This window comes from Vicugna pacos, chromosome 3 (genome assembly GCF_048564905.1).
Source record: "Vicugna pacos chromosome 3, VicPac4, whole genome shotgun sequence".
Taxonomy (NCBI): Eukaryota; Metazoa; Chordata; class Mammalia; order Artiodactyla; family Camelidae; genus Vicugna; species Vicugna pacos.
In genome coordinates, this window is record NC_132989.1 from 74,371,620 (window position 1) to 74,392,752 (window position 21,133).

Sequence of the window (21,133 nt, forward strand, 5' to 3'; positions counted from 1 at the left end):
CATATAAACGCCTGATTGGTTTGTAGTTTTTCATTATGATCAGTTATGTAAAGGACACAATTTTTGTGGCACAAGCACAGCAACTCAGAGCTCTGAACAAGAGAGCCAAGTATTCCCTCCTACAGTTAGTTTCCCCTCGGTTATTCTTGATCACACAGTGCTCCCCTTTCTTCCTCTCCATTGTCAAAGTAATACAGCTCTTAGTCAAAGATTCAAAAGTCATGGTAGGATGTAAAATTAAGATGTTAGGTTCACCACTCCTACTTTCAGGGTCCTGGAAGAACATTTTGCTTCACTTTTTTCTTCTACACAAGTGATCCTCACCTGCGCCCCCCCACCACTTGTTTAATCTGGCATGTCTTCCTAAATCTCACATTAATCTCATCCTTTTAAGCAGTTGCCTATCAGGTGTCCACTGGCCTAATTTGGGACAAAGACTATGTAGTGATTCTCCAATCTAAGCATGCACCAGTCATGGGAAGGGCTGGTTAAAACAGATTGCTGAGTGCCTCTCCAAGTTACTGATTCCAATGTGCACTTCTAACAACTTCCAAAGTGATGTTTATGTTGCTGGTTGCAGATGACACTTTGAGAATCACTGTTGAAGTGGATTATAACAATTTTTTAAAAACCCAGAGTAAAACAAAAAAAGGTAGGTCTGTGGGTGGGAGCTCATCTTTACTGGATGTCCAATAATATAGAAAGGATGACAGAATTAAATTATTACCTTCATGTCACTTCCAGTGAGATAAATTATTTAAAGCATGTGTCATTAATGGATGCTAAATTGAAAACAAAAAACAAAACAGCACCTTTACTGCAAGCTTATCTGGTATGATCAAACGTGGTATTACCAATAGTGTAACAATCTGATCGGTGACTGTAATATGATGTATAAGTTGTACAAATTCCTAATATAGTTGGCACAATGCATACCTGAACTTAACTGTGAAGAAACAATCAGACAAGAAATCTAGAATGGAGGACATTCTACAAGACAAATGACCTAGGCAATGCATGTTAAAAAGCAGGGCAGTTATTCTATATGCAAAAATATATGAAACTTGATTTGACTGTGGATTGGAAAAAAGTTCCTAAGACATTTTTGGAACAATTGAGGAAATTGGAATATGTATTACATGTTACACATGGAGTTAATTTTCTTTGTGTGATAAAAAGATTGTGATTATTTAGGACCTTAATTCTTAGGAGATAGATGTATATTTTAAGGTGACATCTTGACACCTGAAATTTACTTTCAAATGGCTCTGAAAAAAAGCATTTATGTGCATGGGTGCACACACGTGTGTATATAACCCCCATACACACTTTCTCAACAGCTATATTTATTTGCCTACATAAATTACTAAAACTGTCTATTTTAAAATTCTTTCTTATATCCACGGGATATTTATAAAAGTCAATCAAGAACTTATCTACATTGAAAACAGTTTCAAAAGGCTTTTTACAGACCACATCTCCACTGAAATAGAAATCACCAACATAAAGATGTCTGACAAAAATAAACTTAAAAAATAAGCAGTAAAATAATCTCCAGATCAAAGAGGACCACAAAAGAAATAAACAGCAATTGATAAAGAGGACTTTAGAAGCCAGCTATCTCAGAGGAAAATGTGCATATAAAGGCTTTTAGTACTAAAATACATCAAGTATTTAACCTAAACTAGAAAATAAAGAAACCTAAAGAAAAACAGATGAGAATTAACATGAAAGCTAAAACACCAAAACCTGGTTCTTTCAAAACACCAGTAAAAGACCCCACCCCCTCCCCAACCAGGCAAGCCTGAAAAGTATTTAACATCAGGAACAAGATATAACTATAATACAGAAGGGATTCAATAATAATATACCTCTACAGCTTTGATTTTAAAAATTTAGAATGGATAATTTTCTATTAATGGGAGGGGAGGCCTAAAAAACACCCCAAAAACCATGGAAAGCTACCATTATAAGCAGCACCAGGCCAGGTGACGTTACAGATTAATTTAGCTAATTTTTAATGAGTGGATAAAGATTATAAAACTTGAAGACAAAAATCTCTTTAATCCACCTTAAAGCTGGTAAAATACAAAAATCAGAAAATAGCAACTACAAAAACTGAGCCAATTACTTATGAGATGGAAAACTTTCTAAATGAAACATTAGCAGACTATAAAACATGAGCAAGAATTCATTAACCTCAAATGTGGTAATAGTCAAGTAAAGTATCAAAAAAAGGAGGAAACCGTAATGATATGAGCTGAAATAGTAATGATATGAGCTGAAATAGAAATCCCTGACTGTTAACAACTATCAACAGAAATAGAAAAATATCTAAAATATAAAGACCACTTAGAGATGAACAGCAAAAATATTAGTTGGTCAAAATACTGAAGAGATGTCCAGGGACAAGACAGGGATTACTTATCATCCATGGTTGTTTTGGAGATTCCAATACAATAAATACCATGGATATTGAAAATAAAATCTTGGTATTTAAGGCTTAGAAAACCACTAAAATCAAGTAAGAAAATTGATATCAAATGTATAAGAAAAATACAATTAGCAATAAAAACAGAACTGAGAAGTAGATCCTACTAACAACAGTGACAAAAAAGCATAAACCCAGCAATAAATTTGACAAGAAAAGTGTAGCAATTATATAATTAAATTTTAATATTGCATTGAAGGGCATCCAACAAGAGATGAGAAAAATGCTTCTGGATGGGAAGACAATGCCAGTCCATCTAGAACTAATACATAACATACTACATACATGTATATAATAAACAGTCAAAATCTCAAAGGAGTTTTTCAATAACTAGACATAAATTTAAAGTTCACGTATTTGAAACTGCCCCCAAATGTTTGGAAAATAGTGTTAGCCTCATCTTACCAGAAAAACTTAATTAAAACTATACTACTCACAGGCAAGAACAAGATCAGGAAACACATTTATGTTTCAATTGTACAAGGATTTTAAACACATGGCATTGGCACAAATGGGCATCCATCTGCAAGAATCCTACCTCATAACACATATAAAAAATTTTGCTGAGGGATGGATTATAGATCTAAACAGGAAAAACTTAGAAATTTAGATGTTAATGGTTTTCGGATGGAGTTGACCTTAAGACTGAAAATCCAAAAGCAACTACAGGAAAAATAGACTTGATACTATGAAAATTTAAACTGTCTACATGGCAAAAGACCATATAAACAGATAGAGGGTATTTGAAGAACTAGGAAAGCCTTACATATTGATGAGTGGACATCAAACATTTATTCAACTAGTCATCAGAAGCATTAATTAAAACTGCAAACAAATAAGATATTTCTTGCAAAAAATCCCAGAAATTAGACAATGATTACTCTCAGTTCTAGGAAGGATGTAGAGAAAACCAGCACTTTTGTACATTTATTGCTGATGACATTGAGAAAGTCAGCTGGGAATACCTGTGAGAACTCAGAACACAGTTTGGAGAATCCAGTATACATAAGAGAAAAGCATGGGACACAATGACATTTAAACAGGAGGAGCAGAGGAAAAGCAACCTGAATGTAAACAGGGGAATGGTGAAACACATTATAGTATATCCATACTAAGGACTTTAATGCCCAAAGATGAGGAAGGCCCATCCATGTTGAAAGAAATTGCTAAGTACATAGAATGACCCCATTTTTAACTCCCCTACTCCTCGTAACAGTTTATATGCATGTCTGTTTTTACAGAATGTGTGGATGGATAGATACATCCTCAACTGTTGATTTTCTTCAGGTGGATAGGACTGAGACGTAGGTAAGGGTGAGGTGGGTAAATAAGTTTTTTAAGATATTTTCATATCTGTTATGAGGATTCTGTTTTATTTTAACCAAAAAAAAAAAATAAACTAGGTTTAGAATATAAATTAAAATTCTTATTTTTCTAAGTGAAAAAGTTGATTCTAGTTGATAATTTAAGAAAGTGGTACAAGCAGATTACTTAGAATTATGGGGAAATTGAAAACAGGGGGACTAGGGACAAGGTGGTAGACTTTTCCTTAAGTAGAACTAGGCAGCAGATTCTCTTAGGACCATGCTTACATACAGTATGACTTGTAAAGTGAGGATCTAAGAGCTTAGTAATTCTTACTGATAAAGTAAAACCAAGGAACATAAAACAAGAACCAAGTGTATATATTAGTTGGGTCCCCAGGCAAACTGAAAGCAGTATTTTTTTCTTAATTTCCTACCATACCTTTAAGGCAACTTTTAGATTATCCTACAGTGAAAAGTAGCCACATTCAAATGAGTTAAGGGATAAGAAGTAAAAGGGACTACAAACTTTATTAAAAGTAAATAAATGTAACATATAATATGTACAGATGGCACATGGTGCCAATTTTATTTGTAGATATTATAGTATTCCAAAGTTCACAAGTTACACCTTTGCCACGGCCTTGGCTAAATCTTGAACTAGTGCAGAATTCAGCTGTGCTAGAGTGCTGATCTTAGCATGCTTAGATGTGGCATACTTGTTCTTGATAGTCTGGAGGAGAAAAGCATAGACATTAATGAAGGAAAAGAGGAAAACATTGTGGAACCAATGGTAAAGATATTCACCAGCTCCTTAAAAATGAGCTACGCACAGCTCTCCCTTCCACGTGTGACAGACCACACTCTATCTAGGGAATGTATATCTCTCTAAATAAACTTGATTTCACTTAAAAAAAAAAAGAGCTATGCATTTGCAGGCATAGTCTTAATGATTTTCATATTTTCCACAACACCCTACAGTGCCACCAAATGACTTACCATGTGCTTTGTAAGCCCACGATTCACCATGATGACATTCTTAGCCAGGTGTTGCATAACAACAAGAAGGGATTCTTCAGTGTATGACAGGTAATGCTGTAGAGTTGGTGTCTAAGACAACAAAAAATGTTGAAAATGCTCATCAAAAGTGGTTTTCATAAATAAGTGTTATTTAAAAGAAGGGTAGGGAGGTAGATACTGTGTAACTGATTATAATTGAAATTTAAGACAAGCTTAAGACCCTTCTTCCCCAGGAACTCTTCCTTTATGCTTCTCTAGGATCCTGTGCTCCAACCTAATTACACTACTGGAGTTGCTGACTTGTCCGTCCCAAAGCTAAACTCCAAGTCCCTTGGAGCCAACTTTCTCATTCATAGTTCTGCTTCTAGGGCCTAAAGTAGCATATGGCACTCCAGGAGAATTATCTGTTGAATCAATGAACTTCTAGTTTGTCACTTGACCTGCTTGAGCTTCTCCATCTGTAAGGAGCAGCAGCTTCTCTGCCTTTCTCAAAAGGTTATAGGAAGATGAAATTAGATCATGAAATGGAAGCATTCTGTGATGATGTCACAAGCAAGATATCATTTTTAATCATTCCCTCAGTAGAAGCCATATTTAGGAACCAATGGAATTGTCCTTTAGTGGAAACAGTTTATATTCAGTAAATACTATAATTTAAAAGCTTATATAATAAATACAATAAAATAGTATTAATTTAAAAGCCTAGGTTTGTGGGACAGAGCTTACCCATTCACCATTATCAAGAATTTTCAGTGCTAAGCAAAAAGCTCCCGCTGCAATCTGAGAAGGAGGAAAGTGCACCATATCATAGTCCAACATAGTTAGTTCCATCAGATATTTGGCCAAAGTATGTAGCTCAACATCCACCTGAAACAGAACTCACAGGTCACTGAGTTGACAGAGAATTCTGCATTGGCAATAACTTGTATGCCCATAACTATGACTATGGATGTTTGTCTATAAACTCTCAAATGCAACTGCCCATGAAAGGCTTTAATGATATTAACATACAGACTGATGGGAAATAAAGACCATCTTTATCCCTTCTTCATGTAGTTAGGTACATAACACAAGGCAGTTGAACTAGATCTCATTGGTCAGCAGTATTCCTTAATATACCATACAAAGGTTTCAAGAAATCTGTACCTCTCCAATTTTAGATGCTCTCCGAAGGAAATGCAGGGGTAGAGGGCGACCCAGACCAAAATTTAAAGCTCTTAGAATCTTCATTTCCATCTGTCTGATTTGGTACTTAGTGTAAGTGTTGTCAGTCACAAAGGCAAAGTCCCCGATTTCTGGAGGGTACATTTCTTCATATTTGCTTGCAATAAACATGGCAGTGACACCAACCAGCTGCAGCATCTTCTTGGGCACACAATTATCCTGCAGAGAGAATTTCAACTGGATGAGTAAGTAATATGCCTTTGAAAAAGGAGGCACAGAGCTATGAAGGAGAGGTGGGAAAGACACTTCCACAACAAAATTTTGACACCCCACCCCCCAGGACAGATTTTAGCTGAGTCTATTTCTTACGACTCAGCCAGGACACTGGAAGGGCAAACCCTCAATTGCTCAGTTATGCTCACCTGCATGAACCGATCAATAATGGCAACAGTCATGTACATGGTCTCCTGCAGTAACCTGAATTTCATCTGAACCTGCACTAGCCAGTCAATTAGGATGGCTCTCATGTTTCCAGTGACTTCACGACCCAGTAGGTATTTTGGTCTGACTGCTTGCTCTTCCTGCAAAAGAATTGCTGATTATCCTTAGAAGCAAGACTCCATGTGATATTTCTGACCAGAAATAATCAGTCACCTCAGAACAGCTCTGGGACATTTAGGTCTTAACTCAGTTATTCATATGGTCACTGCAAACAGCTCTATCACTGAGGAAGAAAGCAAGCAAACACTAAATAGGAGAGTGTGACAGGTTTTCCTGTTGGCAGATCTTATTCTGTTCAATTCACCATCGCTACTACTGAGCCATACTCTATGTCCCCACTTCTTCCCAAACTACCTTATCATACTATCACCTCAGATCTTTCCACTTAAGACTCTAAACCCAGAACCTGAGCTTTACAAAGTAGAGAAAATAGTAGAAGTTCCAGATCAGCTGCTATCAATATGCTATCACTCCTGTTCCAGGGTTTAAACCCCCAAAGCACCATAGATAAGAACGTAAACAAGGTCCCACTGCACAACACAGGGAACTATATATTCAGTACCTTGTAATAACCTGTAATGAAAAGGAATGGATATATATCTATATGAATCACTGTGCTGTATACCAGAAATTAATGCATTATAAGTTGACTATATTTCAATAAAAAGAAAAAAAAAGAATGAATCATCAAAACCTAGCACACACATCTGCTAAACCCACCCCTCCAAAGTTAGAACACAAACTTTAAAAACAAGGGAGAAGAAATCTGGAGCAGAGGGCTGGTTTTGGCAAGAAAGTCTTGCAGGACAATGCTGTGGAAAATGGAGATGCCCAAAAGAGCCAGGAAAGAGCCTGAAGATGTCGATGATGTCACTAGAATAGAATGCATTACAAACAAGCAATTGGGTAAATTTGGTAGCTGTAGAGCTTATGTTGTTAATATACAGAATGCCTCCTCATTTTGGGGGGAAAGGGCAAAGGACACTAATAGAAAGTTTCAGAAGTGGAATGAAATGGAAGAAAACCAAAAACTTAAATTTTTGAGTATATTCCTCTTAGACAAAAAGAACAATTTCTGATATCACATGCATGTAAGGAACATGGACCCAAAATGCCTTGTTTTGGCTATAGTTTTCCAGCATCGTCTCCTTTACTACAAATCCAGATTTTGGGACTCACCCACTCCTAACCCACTCCTGATGGTTATAAATGTATCAGACTTTCCTTCGGAAAGAGCCATGGTAGTATCCACTCCCACTTTGAACTTTCCCTGTTCAAAATGGCAAATACAGACTTCACTGGCTTTAGTGCCTTTTTATTTTTGGTATTCCACAAAGAATTTTAAATTGGAACCTATGGTTAAGAAATGCTACTTACATCCTGCTTAAATTATTGTGACCTGTTAATGGAAAATTCCTTTAATAAAGCTAGATGCAGTTTAGAAAAAACAAAGATTTTATCCTACTACTGACCTCAAGTTGTCTCAGATAAGCATAGATATCTTTCACATATTCACTACAAAGGTTGGGATCCGCTCCGTCTTCTGCATCCACATCATTCACTGCAAGAATTACATCAGAGAAAGCCTGACACAGGTATTCTTCTGCAGGGGCACAGCCAGATGTTTCCATGGGGCTTGGTGAGGGAGTATCAACCTTGAAACAGAGAGACCTTTTGAAATAATAGCAAAGAGGAGCAAACAATCTTGGAATGAACGTCAGATTATTGGTACTAACTCACGAGACTTATCTGCTGAATAGACATAGAATCCACTTATCTTTTCAAATTTATTCAACTTCTTTTTAGGAAGTGGCTAATATAAAAAGTGAAATGCCAGCTTAGACTGAGCCAGCAGAATTGTTAATAGGTAAAACAGAGAAGAAGCAAATTCATATGCTAGACTTTCCTCTGAAGGAAACTGGTAAGTAATGCATTTGTTTAGCAATGTCCTGATAAGTTAAACCAAATGAATGACAAGTTAGCCTTTAGTCTTTATTTCAAAACATGGACTGCTTCCCACTGAGAGGGAGACTACAAGGTCTGTCTGGACTACTAAGGATTAACGACTTTGTTTGATTTTAGGAACAAGAGTGGAGGTGGGGGCAGCTAGGGTGGGGATGGAGAAAGTTAGGGAAAGCTTTAGGTGTTGATGCTTGAGCTACTTAAAAGAGGGTGGGAAAGGCATTTTTATTAAGTGGGAAAGCAAAGGCAAGAATCAGTATGGGACTTTCAAGGAAACCTCAGGTCGTTTGGTATGGTCAATGAAAGACTGTGCAGGCTACAGTTTTCTCTGCTATGCCCAGAAGGTCTATACTAAAGACATAGCCTCATAGCTCCTACTCTTAGATAGAAAGAGCTGGGCCCAATGACTTTGATAGATCATTTCCCCAGTGGCTTTAACGAAGTTTAAAAATTAGAGCTTAAGAATGTAGTTTGTTTCAACAAATAAGCCTCTTCTAGATGGCGTATTTTTCCTTCACAGGAGTAGACACATCTACATACCTGATATTTAATAAATTCTTGGTTTTGAGCCTGTGTTAACTCATCTTACCTACTCTCTGAAGAGGTACATTTTCTGCTTTATACCCTCATATATTCCAGTGGTACAGACTTATTAAGGATTTGGTGGCCATATTAGGGAGTAAAAAAAAAAAGCTCAAGAAAACAGTGGGGGAGGGTATAACTCGGCGGTAGAGTGCCTGCTTAGCATGCAAGAAGTCCTGGGTTCAATCCCCAGCACCACCATTAATAAATAAACCAACCTAATCTTTACCCTCCCCTCCCCCACAAAAGAAAACAATCGGTGTTTTAGTCAATAAATTCTGGTCAGATGGCTTGTACCCAAAGACAGCAAAATCTTTGGCCCAGGCATCTACTACTCAATACCTTAAATAAAGGAGGGGTAGTATATAACAAAGCAATTGAAAGCAGACTCTGCAGCCAGACAGCCTGAGTTCCAGTTATGTGCCGCTTAGATGTGGCTCTATAAAAGATACTTAATACTTCTCTGCCGTGATCTAAAAGGTAGAGGTAATAAACAGTACCAGTGCTAAGCGAGAATAATAAGATCATGTGAGCTAATGCACGTGAAGCGCTTAGCAGAGCCTACCTCCCGCTAAGCACTCTATGTTACTATTATTATTTATTCAAAAGATCTATCATGCATTAGTCAAATGAAGGAAAAGAAACAATCGACAGGCTCTAAAATAGTATGGTTTACCAAAATAGGCTCAGGGGAAAGTTTCTCTTCTTTAACAGGCTCAGGTTCCGGCTCTGGCTCCAGCTCCGGCTCCGGCTCCGGCTCCAGCTCCGGCTCCAGCTCCGGCTCGGGCTCGGGCTCGGGCTCTCGCTCCAACACGGGTACAGGAGCCTTTTCCAGAGGTTTTGGTAGTTTTCTAGCAATAACTTTTCCAGCAGCTAAAGTTTTTGCTTCCTGTGGATGAAAAGGAGAGAATGGAATGTTTCTCCATCAAGGATCACAGCTGGAAGGCAGACTAGAGAAGCTGAATCAGGAAGACAGTTACCTTTTTCAGGGGCAGTTTGGCCTGTGGCTGTTCACTGACTTTGTTACCGATGTCTCCAAGAGCTGTTCTTGGCCTCAGCCCGGGCTTAGAAGCTCCAACAGTGGCCATAGGCACGCGTTTTGCGCCTGCCATACTGAGCTTCGCCTTATTTTCAGCATTAATTTTCGTGTTCTGTAAGAAGCAAGACCACTCTGAAAGCTAGCCCAGCCAAGTTAGGGTAAGTCAAGGGTTAAAGTGGGGGCAAAAGAGAGGCTCTCAGGAAAGCCGACTGTAAATGGGTTCCTGGGGGAAACCTGGGTTCCAGGGTCTACGCTAGGTTATGACAAGTCAGCTTCCTCCCAAACCGCTTCCTTCACCAATTGAAGGATTGCCTCCTCAGTCTCCACCGGGCCTGAAGTACCATAAATTTACATTTGAAAGGGAATCGAAAAAGCCTTCAATTGCAAGCACCTTCTTCTCTGGGGAGAGGGTCACGCAGTTGGTGGTAGCTCACTCCGGGGGCCTCCATCACCTTTTACAAAAGGTTTCCAGTCTACCCTCCATCTGCTCCCCCACCCCCAGCATTTATCTAAGGCCCATCCACTTTTCTTCTCTCCGCCCGTCCTTCTCCCATACTCTCCCACCGACCGCTATCCTCCTCCTCAAATCTCTGCCCCGGCCCGCTCCCGCCCGGGGGACTCCCGCAGGAGAGCCAGGGAAGGGAGGCGCGGCGAGCCGGCAGAGACGCGTTTGTTCACCGTCCGCAGGAGCTCACCCTGGTGATCCGGAGCGCCATGGCTTCCTCTGCACCAGGCAGTAGCTCAGTGGGGAGAAGCAGAGCACGGGAGTCCCCGACCAGCCGGGGACCTGAACCCAGCACACGCCAACAGCCGTTCCTCCGCAGCACGCCGGGAAGAATCGGGCCCTGCCTCAGGTTTAAACCCCGCACCGCTCCCTCCTTATTGGCCTGTTCGTGGCACTCGCTCGCTTCTCATTGGCGGCGGCCGGTTCCTCCGAGAATGCGTTTCCAGGGCGATCCCGCGAAGACATTCGGGTGGGACGGGACCAGGCCGTCACGTGGTCTGGCCCCGCGCCTGCGCCCTTGGCAGTGACTGCCGCCACCTGGAGAGGGGATGCGTCCGCTGCTCACCTGGAGAGGTGAGCCTGTGCTGTGCTGGGGCAGTCTTGTGGCCTTAAAAAAGTGCTGGTGGAGCCACCGCAGTTGGACCTCAAAGACAGTTATGACTTTAGTTCTACTTACTGTTAAACACTGACCTCTTTTACAGTGGCATGTAGCCGAAAAGGCTTTTATATATACATTCTTTCATTTGATCATTCCAACAGCACTCTGGTGGAGGCACTGAAGCTCGGAGAGGCTTTGGGTGATTTTCCCAGAATCACAAATTAGTAACACGGGACTAAACTTAGATTTCTTTAGACCCATGATGTTTCCACAACAGTAATTGCCGCTTAAGAATATTGCCAGCCTCTTAACCTGCCAGATTACTTAAATCAAATTATTTCGAAAGCCAATTTTTTTATTTTTGCTTTTTATTTGAAAATAATTTCAAACTTAGGAAACTTGTAAACAAAAATCTTACTGGGAACACACAGGTAGGTACCCTTTACTCAGATTCAAATATCCTTTTACCCCATTTGCTTTATTATTCACTTAATCTCTTTCTTATATAAAGCTCTATCTATGGACACATAACCCTATAAAATTTTCTTCCTGGAACATTTGAGAGTAAGTTATATATATAATGGCCCTTTATCCCTCAATTCTTTAGTGTGTATTTCTAAGAAAAAGGGATATTCCCTTACATATTCACAATACAGTCATAAATTTACTTTATTACAATATTGTATTCAACCTAGTTTATATTCCAATTTTGTCAGTTGACCTAGTAATGTTCTTTCCTCCAGCTAGAGTCAATGTTGCATTTAGTTCCTTTAGTCTGAAACACTTCTCACAGCTTTTCTTAGTCTTTCAAACACTGATGGTTTTGAAGAATACAGTACGCCCTGCCGCTTTTTAGAAAATAGAAATTTCTTATTCTTGTGTTTGTTTAATGGTTCCTTGTGACTTACATCAAGGTTATGCATTCTTGGCTGTTACGCATAGGTTTCACGTAGGCGACATCAGATTCTTCTCAGGGGATCAACTCTGCAGACATATGCTGTTTGCTTGTTCCCCATAAATGATATTAATTTTGATCACTTGGTTAAGCTATTACCTGGTTTCTCCACTGTACTTTTAGTTGTTTGAACCCGTTCCTGACCATTGCACAGTAGAATTTCATTTAACACAGTAGTTCTCAATGGAGGAACATTTTGTCCTATGGGGAGCATTTGGCATTTCTGGTTGTCACAACCGGGAAGATGCTACTGGCTTCTAGTGGGTAGAGACCAGAGATGCTTCTAAACATCCTATAATACACAAGACAGCCTGCACCCCATAAACACAGACACAAATGATTATCCAGCCCCACAATTCTGGTGGAGTCTCAGACTGCCAAGTTTGAGAGAGCTTGTCTACTACATACATACCTATGACTCATTTCTATTCAGAATGCTGATTTTGATGCTTAATAAACACAAGTTCCATGGATTATATCTTTTTAAAATAACATTAAAAATTTTGACTTTTCTCAGATACATGCACTCCAGTGTTCATAGCACCACAGTTTACAATAGCCAAGACACGGAAGCAACCTAAATGTCCATCTACAGATGAATGGATAAAGAAGATGTGGTATATATACACAGTGGAATATTTGCCATAGAAATGAGTGAAATAATGCCATTTGCAACAACATGGATGGACCTCGAGATTATCATACTAAACGAAAGACAAATGACAAATATCATGTGATATCACTTATATGTGGACTCTAAAATATGATACAAATGAACTTATTTACAAAACAGAAACAGGCTCACAGAGATAGAAAACAAATGATTACCAAAGAGGGAAGGGGTAGGGAGGGAAAAGTGAAGAATTTGGGATTAACATATACACACTATTATATAAAAGAGATAAATAATAAGCACCTAGTGTAAAGTACAGGGAACTATATTCAGTATCTTGTAATAAACTATAATGGAAAAGAATCTAAAAATTATATATATATATACAGACACACACATACCAGAAACAAACACAACATTATAAGTCACTATATGTCAATTAAAAAAAGACAAAAACAAAAAACAAAAAACAAAAAACAAAAAACTTGACTTTTCTCCTCAGTGAACTACACAGTATTCTCTCCCCTGGCCCTGTCAGTAGTGCCAACTACATACCAGGCAATGTTCTAGGTGCTAGGAATATAGCTCTGAACAAAACAGATGAGCTCCCTGCTGTTATAAAGTATAGAGTCCAGTAGGAGAGAGGCTAAATAAGTAAATAAGTAAAATGGAAAAAACGATCAGGTAGTACTAAATGGTAGGCAGAAAATAAAGATAGTGAAGCAGGTAGAGTGATTTGGTAGCTAGCTGAGACTTGGTGGTCACGGACAGTCTGAGAAGTTGACATTTAAATTAAGGTTTAAATGACAAAAAGGAAAACATTTTAGGTAGAGGAAACAGCCTGTGAAAACCCAAAGATAGTGTTGGCTTAAACAAATAGACTGCCAGATATTTCTCCTGCAAAAATAGGCTTATTCAGGATCAACGAAGAATTACAATTTGGGGTCTACCACCACGGCAAGCCATGAAAGTCCCCATGCCACAGGGAGAGGACTCTCGTATACAGGGAAAAGGAAGTCAAGAGAGCTATGTAGTAAGCAGAGTCCACTGGTGGAATTGAGAGTTTGAAGTATAGTGGCTTTTTATTGGCTGAGCTTTTATCAAGGAAGAAGAGGAATTCTCTCTTTTGCTGGGCTATTGTAGTCACAGAACCTGCAAGCTCCCCTTTCTGACGACACTCTATTTTAATGTGCTTATTAATTTTTACAATGGGAAAAAGCTTGTCATGTTCAGAAAAGCCAGTGTGGCTAGAGTATGGGAGGAGGAGGGGAGTAGAGATGAGATTAAGAAATTGGAAAGGGTAAAGCTACACAAGGCCTCCCTCGTAAACCAAGGTAAAGGGTTTGGGCTATACTAAGTGCAGTAGAAGGCTTTGGAGGGTTTTAAGCCACAGTGTGGCAGAATCTATTTTTTCAAGAGATTTCTGTTGTCATGGTGGAGAGAATGTGTGTAGCTTGGGTGGAGGAGGGGAAGAAGGAGGAGGAGAGAAGCAGGGGAGCCATTCAAAGGCTGTTGTAGGAGGCCAGCAAAAGATGATGGTTGGATGGTACTAGCAGCACTAGATGGAAAGGGATGGGTTCTGGATATATTTTGGAGATAGACTTGCTGAGTCTTGATTTACATGCCTGGAGTGAGAGAAAAGGGGTCAAGGGTGACTCATAGGTTTTGACTTGAGTGACTGAAACAGAAAAGACTAAGAGATGAGCAGCTTTTTGTGGTGGTAGGGTATAGCTCAGTGGTAGAGCACATGCTCAGCATGCATGAGGTCCTGGGTTCAATCTCCAGTACTTCCATTAAGCCTATGGCCATACCATCCTGAATACGCCCAATCTCGTCCAGTACCTCCATTAAAAACTAAAAAAATAAACAAACCTCATTACCCACCCCAAATAGATAAATAAAAATAAATTATACAAAAAAAAATTTTTAAAGGGTACAAACTTCCAATCATAAGATAATTTACTAGGGATGTAATATATAACATGATAAATGTAATAAACACCGCTATATGTTATAATGAAGGTTGTTAAGAGTAAATCCCTAGAGTTCTCATCACACGCAAAAAAATAAAAAAACAAACAGAAGAGCAGCTTTTAGAAAGTAGTAGTTTGGGGTAGATCAAGAATTCTGTCACATTTGGAATGCTTAGAGAAATACAACAGGGGAGATCTAGGCAAAGATCAGGGTGGGAGCAGAATTCTCCTTAGCTTTAGATAGTATTTAAACTCTGAGACAGATGAGGTCATCTAGAGAAGGAATGTAAAGGCGGGTAGATGCCCAGGAGCAAGCCCCAGGGCCCTCCGTTTTAAAGATTGAACAGAGGGAGAGAACACTGTGTAAGTCTACTGTTGTTTTGATCCCACATCTAACACTGTGGGTGTGTGGGTGTGTGGATGTGGAGAACACACAAATTGGTCTACAGAGGGAAGGGTGTTAAAGAATTGGTACTTGAGAAGGTAGTGAAAAATTGTTTTTGTTATATTTAGAATGTAGTCTGTACTTATTTTTTGGCCCTCATGTAAAAACATCTTATCACTGAGGCTCCATTTATTGTAATGAAATAAATTTACATTTTAAGGTAGGACAAGAAAAAATTTAAATTCTCCTTTCTGTTTGGGCCTCTTCCCTCCCTCCCTAATATGCAGTATGCCTCAGCATTACACATTCACCAGACCTTCTTAAAGATGGGAATGTCTGCTCGACTATAAAGACAAATTTTTCCCCTTTCTTCTGATGCTAGCCACGTAACTTCTTTAAAGAGCAGCGTTCTTTCCCAACTCTGCAGGGGGTCATGGTGACTTGCTGCTTGCCTTGCATGAGCTTACCTGGACTATGTGTCTTTGGTGAACTTTATGTAAAATGTCATTATGACATTTTGATGTAAGACCTTTTGAAAGTGTGACTTGACTTGGACTTCTAACAGCAGAACAGCTCTTAGAGCTTTCTGAGAGTCTGTCTCCTGGGTTATAATCCTGTTTGGCTTGAATAAAATTCTCTTTTTTCTTCTTAACTTGATTGTTAATTGCATTTTTATGGACAGTTGTGATTGAGTATAGGAGTCAAGCAAGGGAAACACATTTTTGTTTTTGTTTTTTTCCCTTCAAACCTCATAGGAACTTCAGTTTGCTGAGTTAAGTGATGGTAAGAAGACGGAGACAGATGAAAAGGAATGTAGAAGAGGAAGGGCAAGTAGTAAAGAAGGCCTGGGAGAAAAGCAATGGAGAATGAGAGGTCCTGGAAACTGAAGAAAGGATTCTCTCCCACACACCACTCCTGCTATACCAGTCCTTACTTGGTTGTACAGTAAAGAGTCTTTGCATAGTGAATAGTCTTTCTAGAAGGCTGAGTAGCCTGCAACTCTAAGACTGGGGCTGAGTAACGTGGGGTAGGGTACAGAGCGAAATTGAAAGCACAACTTAATAGCCTTGGGTTGGCACCCAGCTGTACTTTACAGTTAGCTGTTTGGTGGGGTCAGAAGTGGGAGTGGATGAAAGCGGCCGCTGATCACCAGCAAACTCCATGATGCTCCTAGCTGAGAAACATGAAGCTCGGAGTTTAAGCATAGTTAATTTTTCACATAGCCAGGATGTGGACAAGTCACACTTCAGTATCATAGTTAAGTGCACAGATTTTTCCTGGTTATTGAAAACGTATGCCCCACCCTCTGTAAAGATTTTTGTAATCTTCCAGGAGAAAGAGTTCCCTTCCTCCTCTGAACTCAGAACAGTATCACATCTACCTTTCTTCCAGTGTGTATCACCATGCTCTTTTACATATTTTTATATGCTCAGTAACTACAGCCTTCCTGTGAGGGCAGAGACCATATCAGACCTCTTTATATAACTCACTCTGCTTTATACATGTTAGGCATTTAATGCATCAGTAAACTTAATAGGTGCTTTAACAAATGGTTCCCATAGATTAATTTGGGACTATTGCCTTGATTGGATAGGACTGCAAGGGATCGATCACCTTATAGTCACGGGATCCAGACCCTATCATTTTAAGTCAAGAGAACAAGCGACTGGCCCTGAGATCACAGCTATGGTGGCGAGTCTGATTCCTAGACCAGTCAGCGTCCCGCCTACTATATTGATTTGCAGTCTTTCACATTAGGCATCCCTATCCCGCTCCTATGGCAAATGAAGGCAACCAACAATGGGAAACCCTATCTGAAGTAAGGCATTGGAAAAGTATGTCACTGTAACTTACCTGATGCTTTTTAAGAGCTAAACACTTAACCTCCATATGATTACCTAACAGGTCTGTGGTTAACTTGTAACCTGGTATTCAAATACCCTCAATGGCTTGCTGCTAACCTTCCTTTCTAATCATAGGCCTACAAATTCCACACCCAAAAAGCATGATTGGGCAAAACTGAACTACTAAAGGGTTTACTCCAGAGGGAATTAATCCCCTTGCCTTCTATTTCTGACCCCACTGGTCTCTTCCATCTATCAAGCACCACCTCCTTTGTGAAGCCTTCTCCTCCCTTCAGCTAAAAGTAACGTCTCCATTTTCTGAACTTTGCCTCTTCCTTTTGGCACCAGATCTCTCTAAATCTTGAATTACAGTTATTTACACCTTATTTTTCCCTACTGTAATAAGCACTGTGAAGGCAGAGTTTGTGTCTGATTTATTTTTTACTTTAAACAGAAAGCTTGTAAGTAAGAGGCAGTGAACATGCTGCTTAGTCCAAGTCGCCATCCTCTCTCATTTGGGCTTCCGCGGGCCGGCTAACTCTCCCCTGGGTTCCACTCACTCTCCTACCCTGATCGCTTTGAGACATGACAGCCCTGTGACTCAAAGCCCTCCACAGACTTTGCACATCCACACCACACCTTCTGCCTAATTTTGCTATCATGTTGGCTTTCTTGCTTTGCTTCTATCATGGTAACCATCTCCTGCCTCAGACGTCTTTGCATTTGATGTTCTTTCAGGGACGAATAGTGGGTATTAGTAGAATATGGGTAGGATACTCGGTACTGGTTGTTTCTTTACTCAGATCAGGTTCTTGTCTTCCTCCGCAGACACCCTCTTTGGCCAATCTCTAGCACCCCTGTTAAGAATGTCAATCCCTGCCTCTCCCATCTGCCTGTCTGGCTGGCAGGGAAGGAAAAGAACTTGTATGTTGGTGAAGGAGGAAGCTGTGTGGGTCGACAGTGAAATCTAGAGTAAAAAGCAAGCTGATCCAAGGTGACCTGCAGGCTGTAAAATGCAGTTTAATCCAAGTGTGATTTTTAAAACTGTTCAAATGATTTTAATTATTGGAATGCACAATTTAAAAAATATGCAAATAAAGTTTTAAAACCTAAAAAAAAAAAAAAAAAGTGTCAATCCTGAAACCAGAGTGGCTGGTTTGGAAAGCTGGCTTTACCACTTACTAGCTGTAGGATTTAGGACAAGTTAATTAACATTTTTCTTCCTCAGTTTCCTCATCAGTAAAATGGGGATAATAATTTTACATATTTATTGCTTAGAACAGTGCCCACCTGGTACAGAGCAAGGGTTCAATAGCTACTGTTTTTCCTCACAGTGCTGATCACAATCTGACATTTTCACATACTAGTCTGTCTCCTCCACTGGAAACTAAGCTCCTTCACAGCAGGACTTTATTAGTGACTTTATTCCTAGCTCCTAGAGCCGTGTCTTCACACAAAGAACTTCAGTGAATTCTGTTGAGTATGGATGGATGTATTCAACATTTTAAAAAACCATAAATAAACCACTGAATTGTATTATTTTCTTATACTGGCTTTCCGTAACTGTGAATCTTAATACCGACAGGTCTATGTACTATATTTTGTTGCAGGGGAAACCTCCTTGGCCTTTAAATTCAAGCAGAAAATAGCCACAAAGAGGAACAATATGTACCTAAAAAAATTCAGTCCACTACATTGTATTATTGTGCTAGATCAGTTAAAGCAAACGCATTATGTGATAACACCAAAACTAGGAGGATAAAATGGATGAGATTAATTATGTGCCTTGCACATAATAGCTTTGAAATAAATACTTACTAGCAAATTATGAAAACACTTGAAAAAGAAAATGCAATACAGAAGTTAAGTTATAACTTAAAACATTTTGACAATTGTATACACCTCTGTAACACACCCTGATCTAGATATAGAACACTCCCAGCATTCCAAAAAGATCTCCCTGCCCTCTTCCAACAAACTCCCTGTCTTCCCAAGACAACCATGTGGCAAGCAGAATAACAACTGCCCCCACGCCCAAGAAGTCCTTGCCCTAATGCCCGGAACCTGTGAATATGAACATACCTGTGAATGTTACATGGCAGAAGAGACTTTGAGATAGGGGATTATCCTGGACTACTGGGTGGGCCCAGGGTGACCACAAGCGTCCTTAAAAGCAGAAGAGGATGACGGAAGAGTGGGTCAGAGAAAGATGCCACAGTGGAAGAAGAGACAGAAGAGATTTGGAGGGTAAGAAGCACATGTCCTATTGTTGCTGGCTTTGAAGATGGAGGAAGGAAGCCACAGGCCAAGAAATGCAGGTGGCTTCTAGAAGCTGGGAACACCAGCAAAGAAACAGGCACCTCAGTCCTACAACCACAAGGGCTGAATTCAGCCAACCACCTGAATGAGCAAAGAAATGGATTCTGAGAGCCTCCAAAAAGAACTGCAGCATTGCAGCAATTTGATTTTAAACCAATGAGTCCCATACTGAACTTCTGACCTACAGAACTGTGAGATAATAAGTGTGCATTAAGCCCTAAGTTTGTGGTAATTTGTTATGACAGCAATTAAAAATTAATATAAACCACTCTCTGTGCTCTATCACTATAGATTAGTCTTGTTTTTGGACTTTATATACATGGAATCATAGTATGAACTCTTTTGTGGCCAACTTCTTTCACTTATGTTTTTGAGACTCACCTGGTACTGTTTGTAACATTAATTTTAATTTTTTTCTTTAGTAACAGTAATTTTTTTAAAACTGCTGACTAGTAGTCCATTATGAATACACCACAATTTATTCATTCTTTTGTTGATGGACATGTTGTCTAATTCTTGGCTATCATGAACACGTAAATTCTTGTACAAGCCTTTCTGTAGACATGTTTCCATTTTTCTTGGGTAGATACCCAGGAGTAGAACTGCTAGGTCACAGGGTGGATGTATGTTTAACATTAAAAAAATTGCCAAATGGTTCTCCAAAGTGGCTGTATCATTTCATACTCCCACTAGCAGTGAGTTCCAGTTGCTCCATATCTGTAAATTTGAACAGATTTTATTCTGATTTTATGTATGGGGGGGGGGGGGAAGAAGATACCCAGAGAGGCTGATTTGCCTAAAGTCATGTGGTTTGTATGAGCTGGAACCAGTACCCTGGTGCTCTCAATACTGGAGTTTCCCTACTTTCCACCTGTACCTCCTACTTTTCAGCACTGCCTTCTCTCTCATCTTGATAGCTCTCAATTACTTAATTTAATTTTCCTGCTATTTGTATGCCTTCTAAGGGAAATGACAATTTTTATAATTCTGTAATATGTATTGTACCTATCTACTTAAATTTTTTAAAATGTATAAACATTACATTAAAACATCAATATGCAATTATTTTCCCACCACTTAAATTTTTTAATATGTATTGAAGATTCTGGACCAGAAAATGTGTAAAGAGAAGACAGGAATATCAAAATAACTTATAACAAATTTCTAAAACCTCTCACATATTAAAATTGGTAAGACAAAAATATGATTTACAATACAGGTTTTTCATTATGGTATAGATAAGAAAATAGTACCCATACTAAAATTAATTCATCCTACTTATCAAAATTCCTAGGTATAAGAATGAAAATATTTAGATGCTTATAAATAGGTATTCAAAAGTTTCTTTCGGACAACATTCTTTGGTGTTCATAAAACTGCATATATGACTATATATCTATTTATCAGTCTTTTCAGGCTTTACATTCACTTTAAATTGGAAATCAAAAAACATAAATTAGATATCACTAGAAATTAGAAAGTAGTTATAGGGTATTTTGATTTCATAGTGCCCAAAGGTTTGTGAACAAGATTTACTTACCAAGCTTTAAAAGAACCACCTGTTCTTTGATATTTCTTATATATCTACATGTTCCAGAAATTTAAAAAAAAAAGATACATTTATAGGCAAAATTTCAACTCTGAGTTGACAATCATTTATGACTCTTTCAACTGGCTGTTCCACATATTATGGAGCTAAATGAAAAGATGAAAAGCCTAGCGTTGCTTGGATACCAGCTTAACAAGCAACCTGGAATGCCAGATGCATAGTAAGAAATGGAATATCCTACTTGAGTGGAAGAAGACAAGTGAGTGTGTGATGGACACAACTTAGTCTAAGTTCTTTACCCTAATAAAGTAATTATTCATTTGCAGATA

General features: G+C 39.0%; 1 protein-coding gene and 1 long non-coding RNA gene across 3 annotated transcripts; one reads left to right on the forward strand and one right to left on the reverse strand.

The window, feature by feature from the left end:
- Nucleotides 1-4,307: 4,307 nt before the first annotated feature.
- Nucleotides 4,308-11,057, reverse strand: CCNB1 (cyclin B1). Its single transcript, XM_006197544.4, has 9 exons — nt 10,759-11,057; nt 10,005-10,175; nt 9,701-9,913; nt 7,953-8,135; nt 6,402-6,560; nt 5,962-6,198; nt 5,542-5,682; nt 4,795-4,905; nt 4,308-4,528 (listed from the first exon to the last, which is right to left on the reverse strand). Exons 1-9 carry the CDS (start codon nt 10,777-10,779, stop codon nt 4,421-4,423), a joined length of 1,344 nt encoding a protein of 447 aa, XP_006197606.1. The 5' UTR covers nt 10,780-11,057; the 3' UTR covers nt 4,308-4,420.
- Nucleotides 11,021-18,030, forward strand: LOC140695658 (uncharacterized). 2 transcript variants are annotated; one of them, XR_012071395.1, is made up of 3 exons: nt 11,021-11,141; nt 15,848-15,875; nt 17,765-18,030. It is a non-coding gene; the product is annotated as an uncharacterized lncRNA (long non-coding RNA). The 2 variants fall into 2 exon arrangements; XR_012071396.1 differs by lacking the exon at nt 17,765-18,030 and having other exon boundaries at nt 15,848-16,060.
- The last annotated feature ends 3,103 nt before the right edge of the window (nt 18,031-21,133 follow it).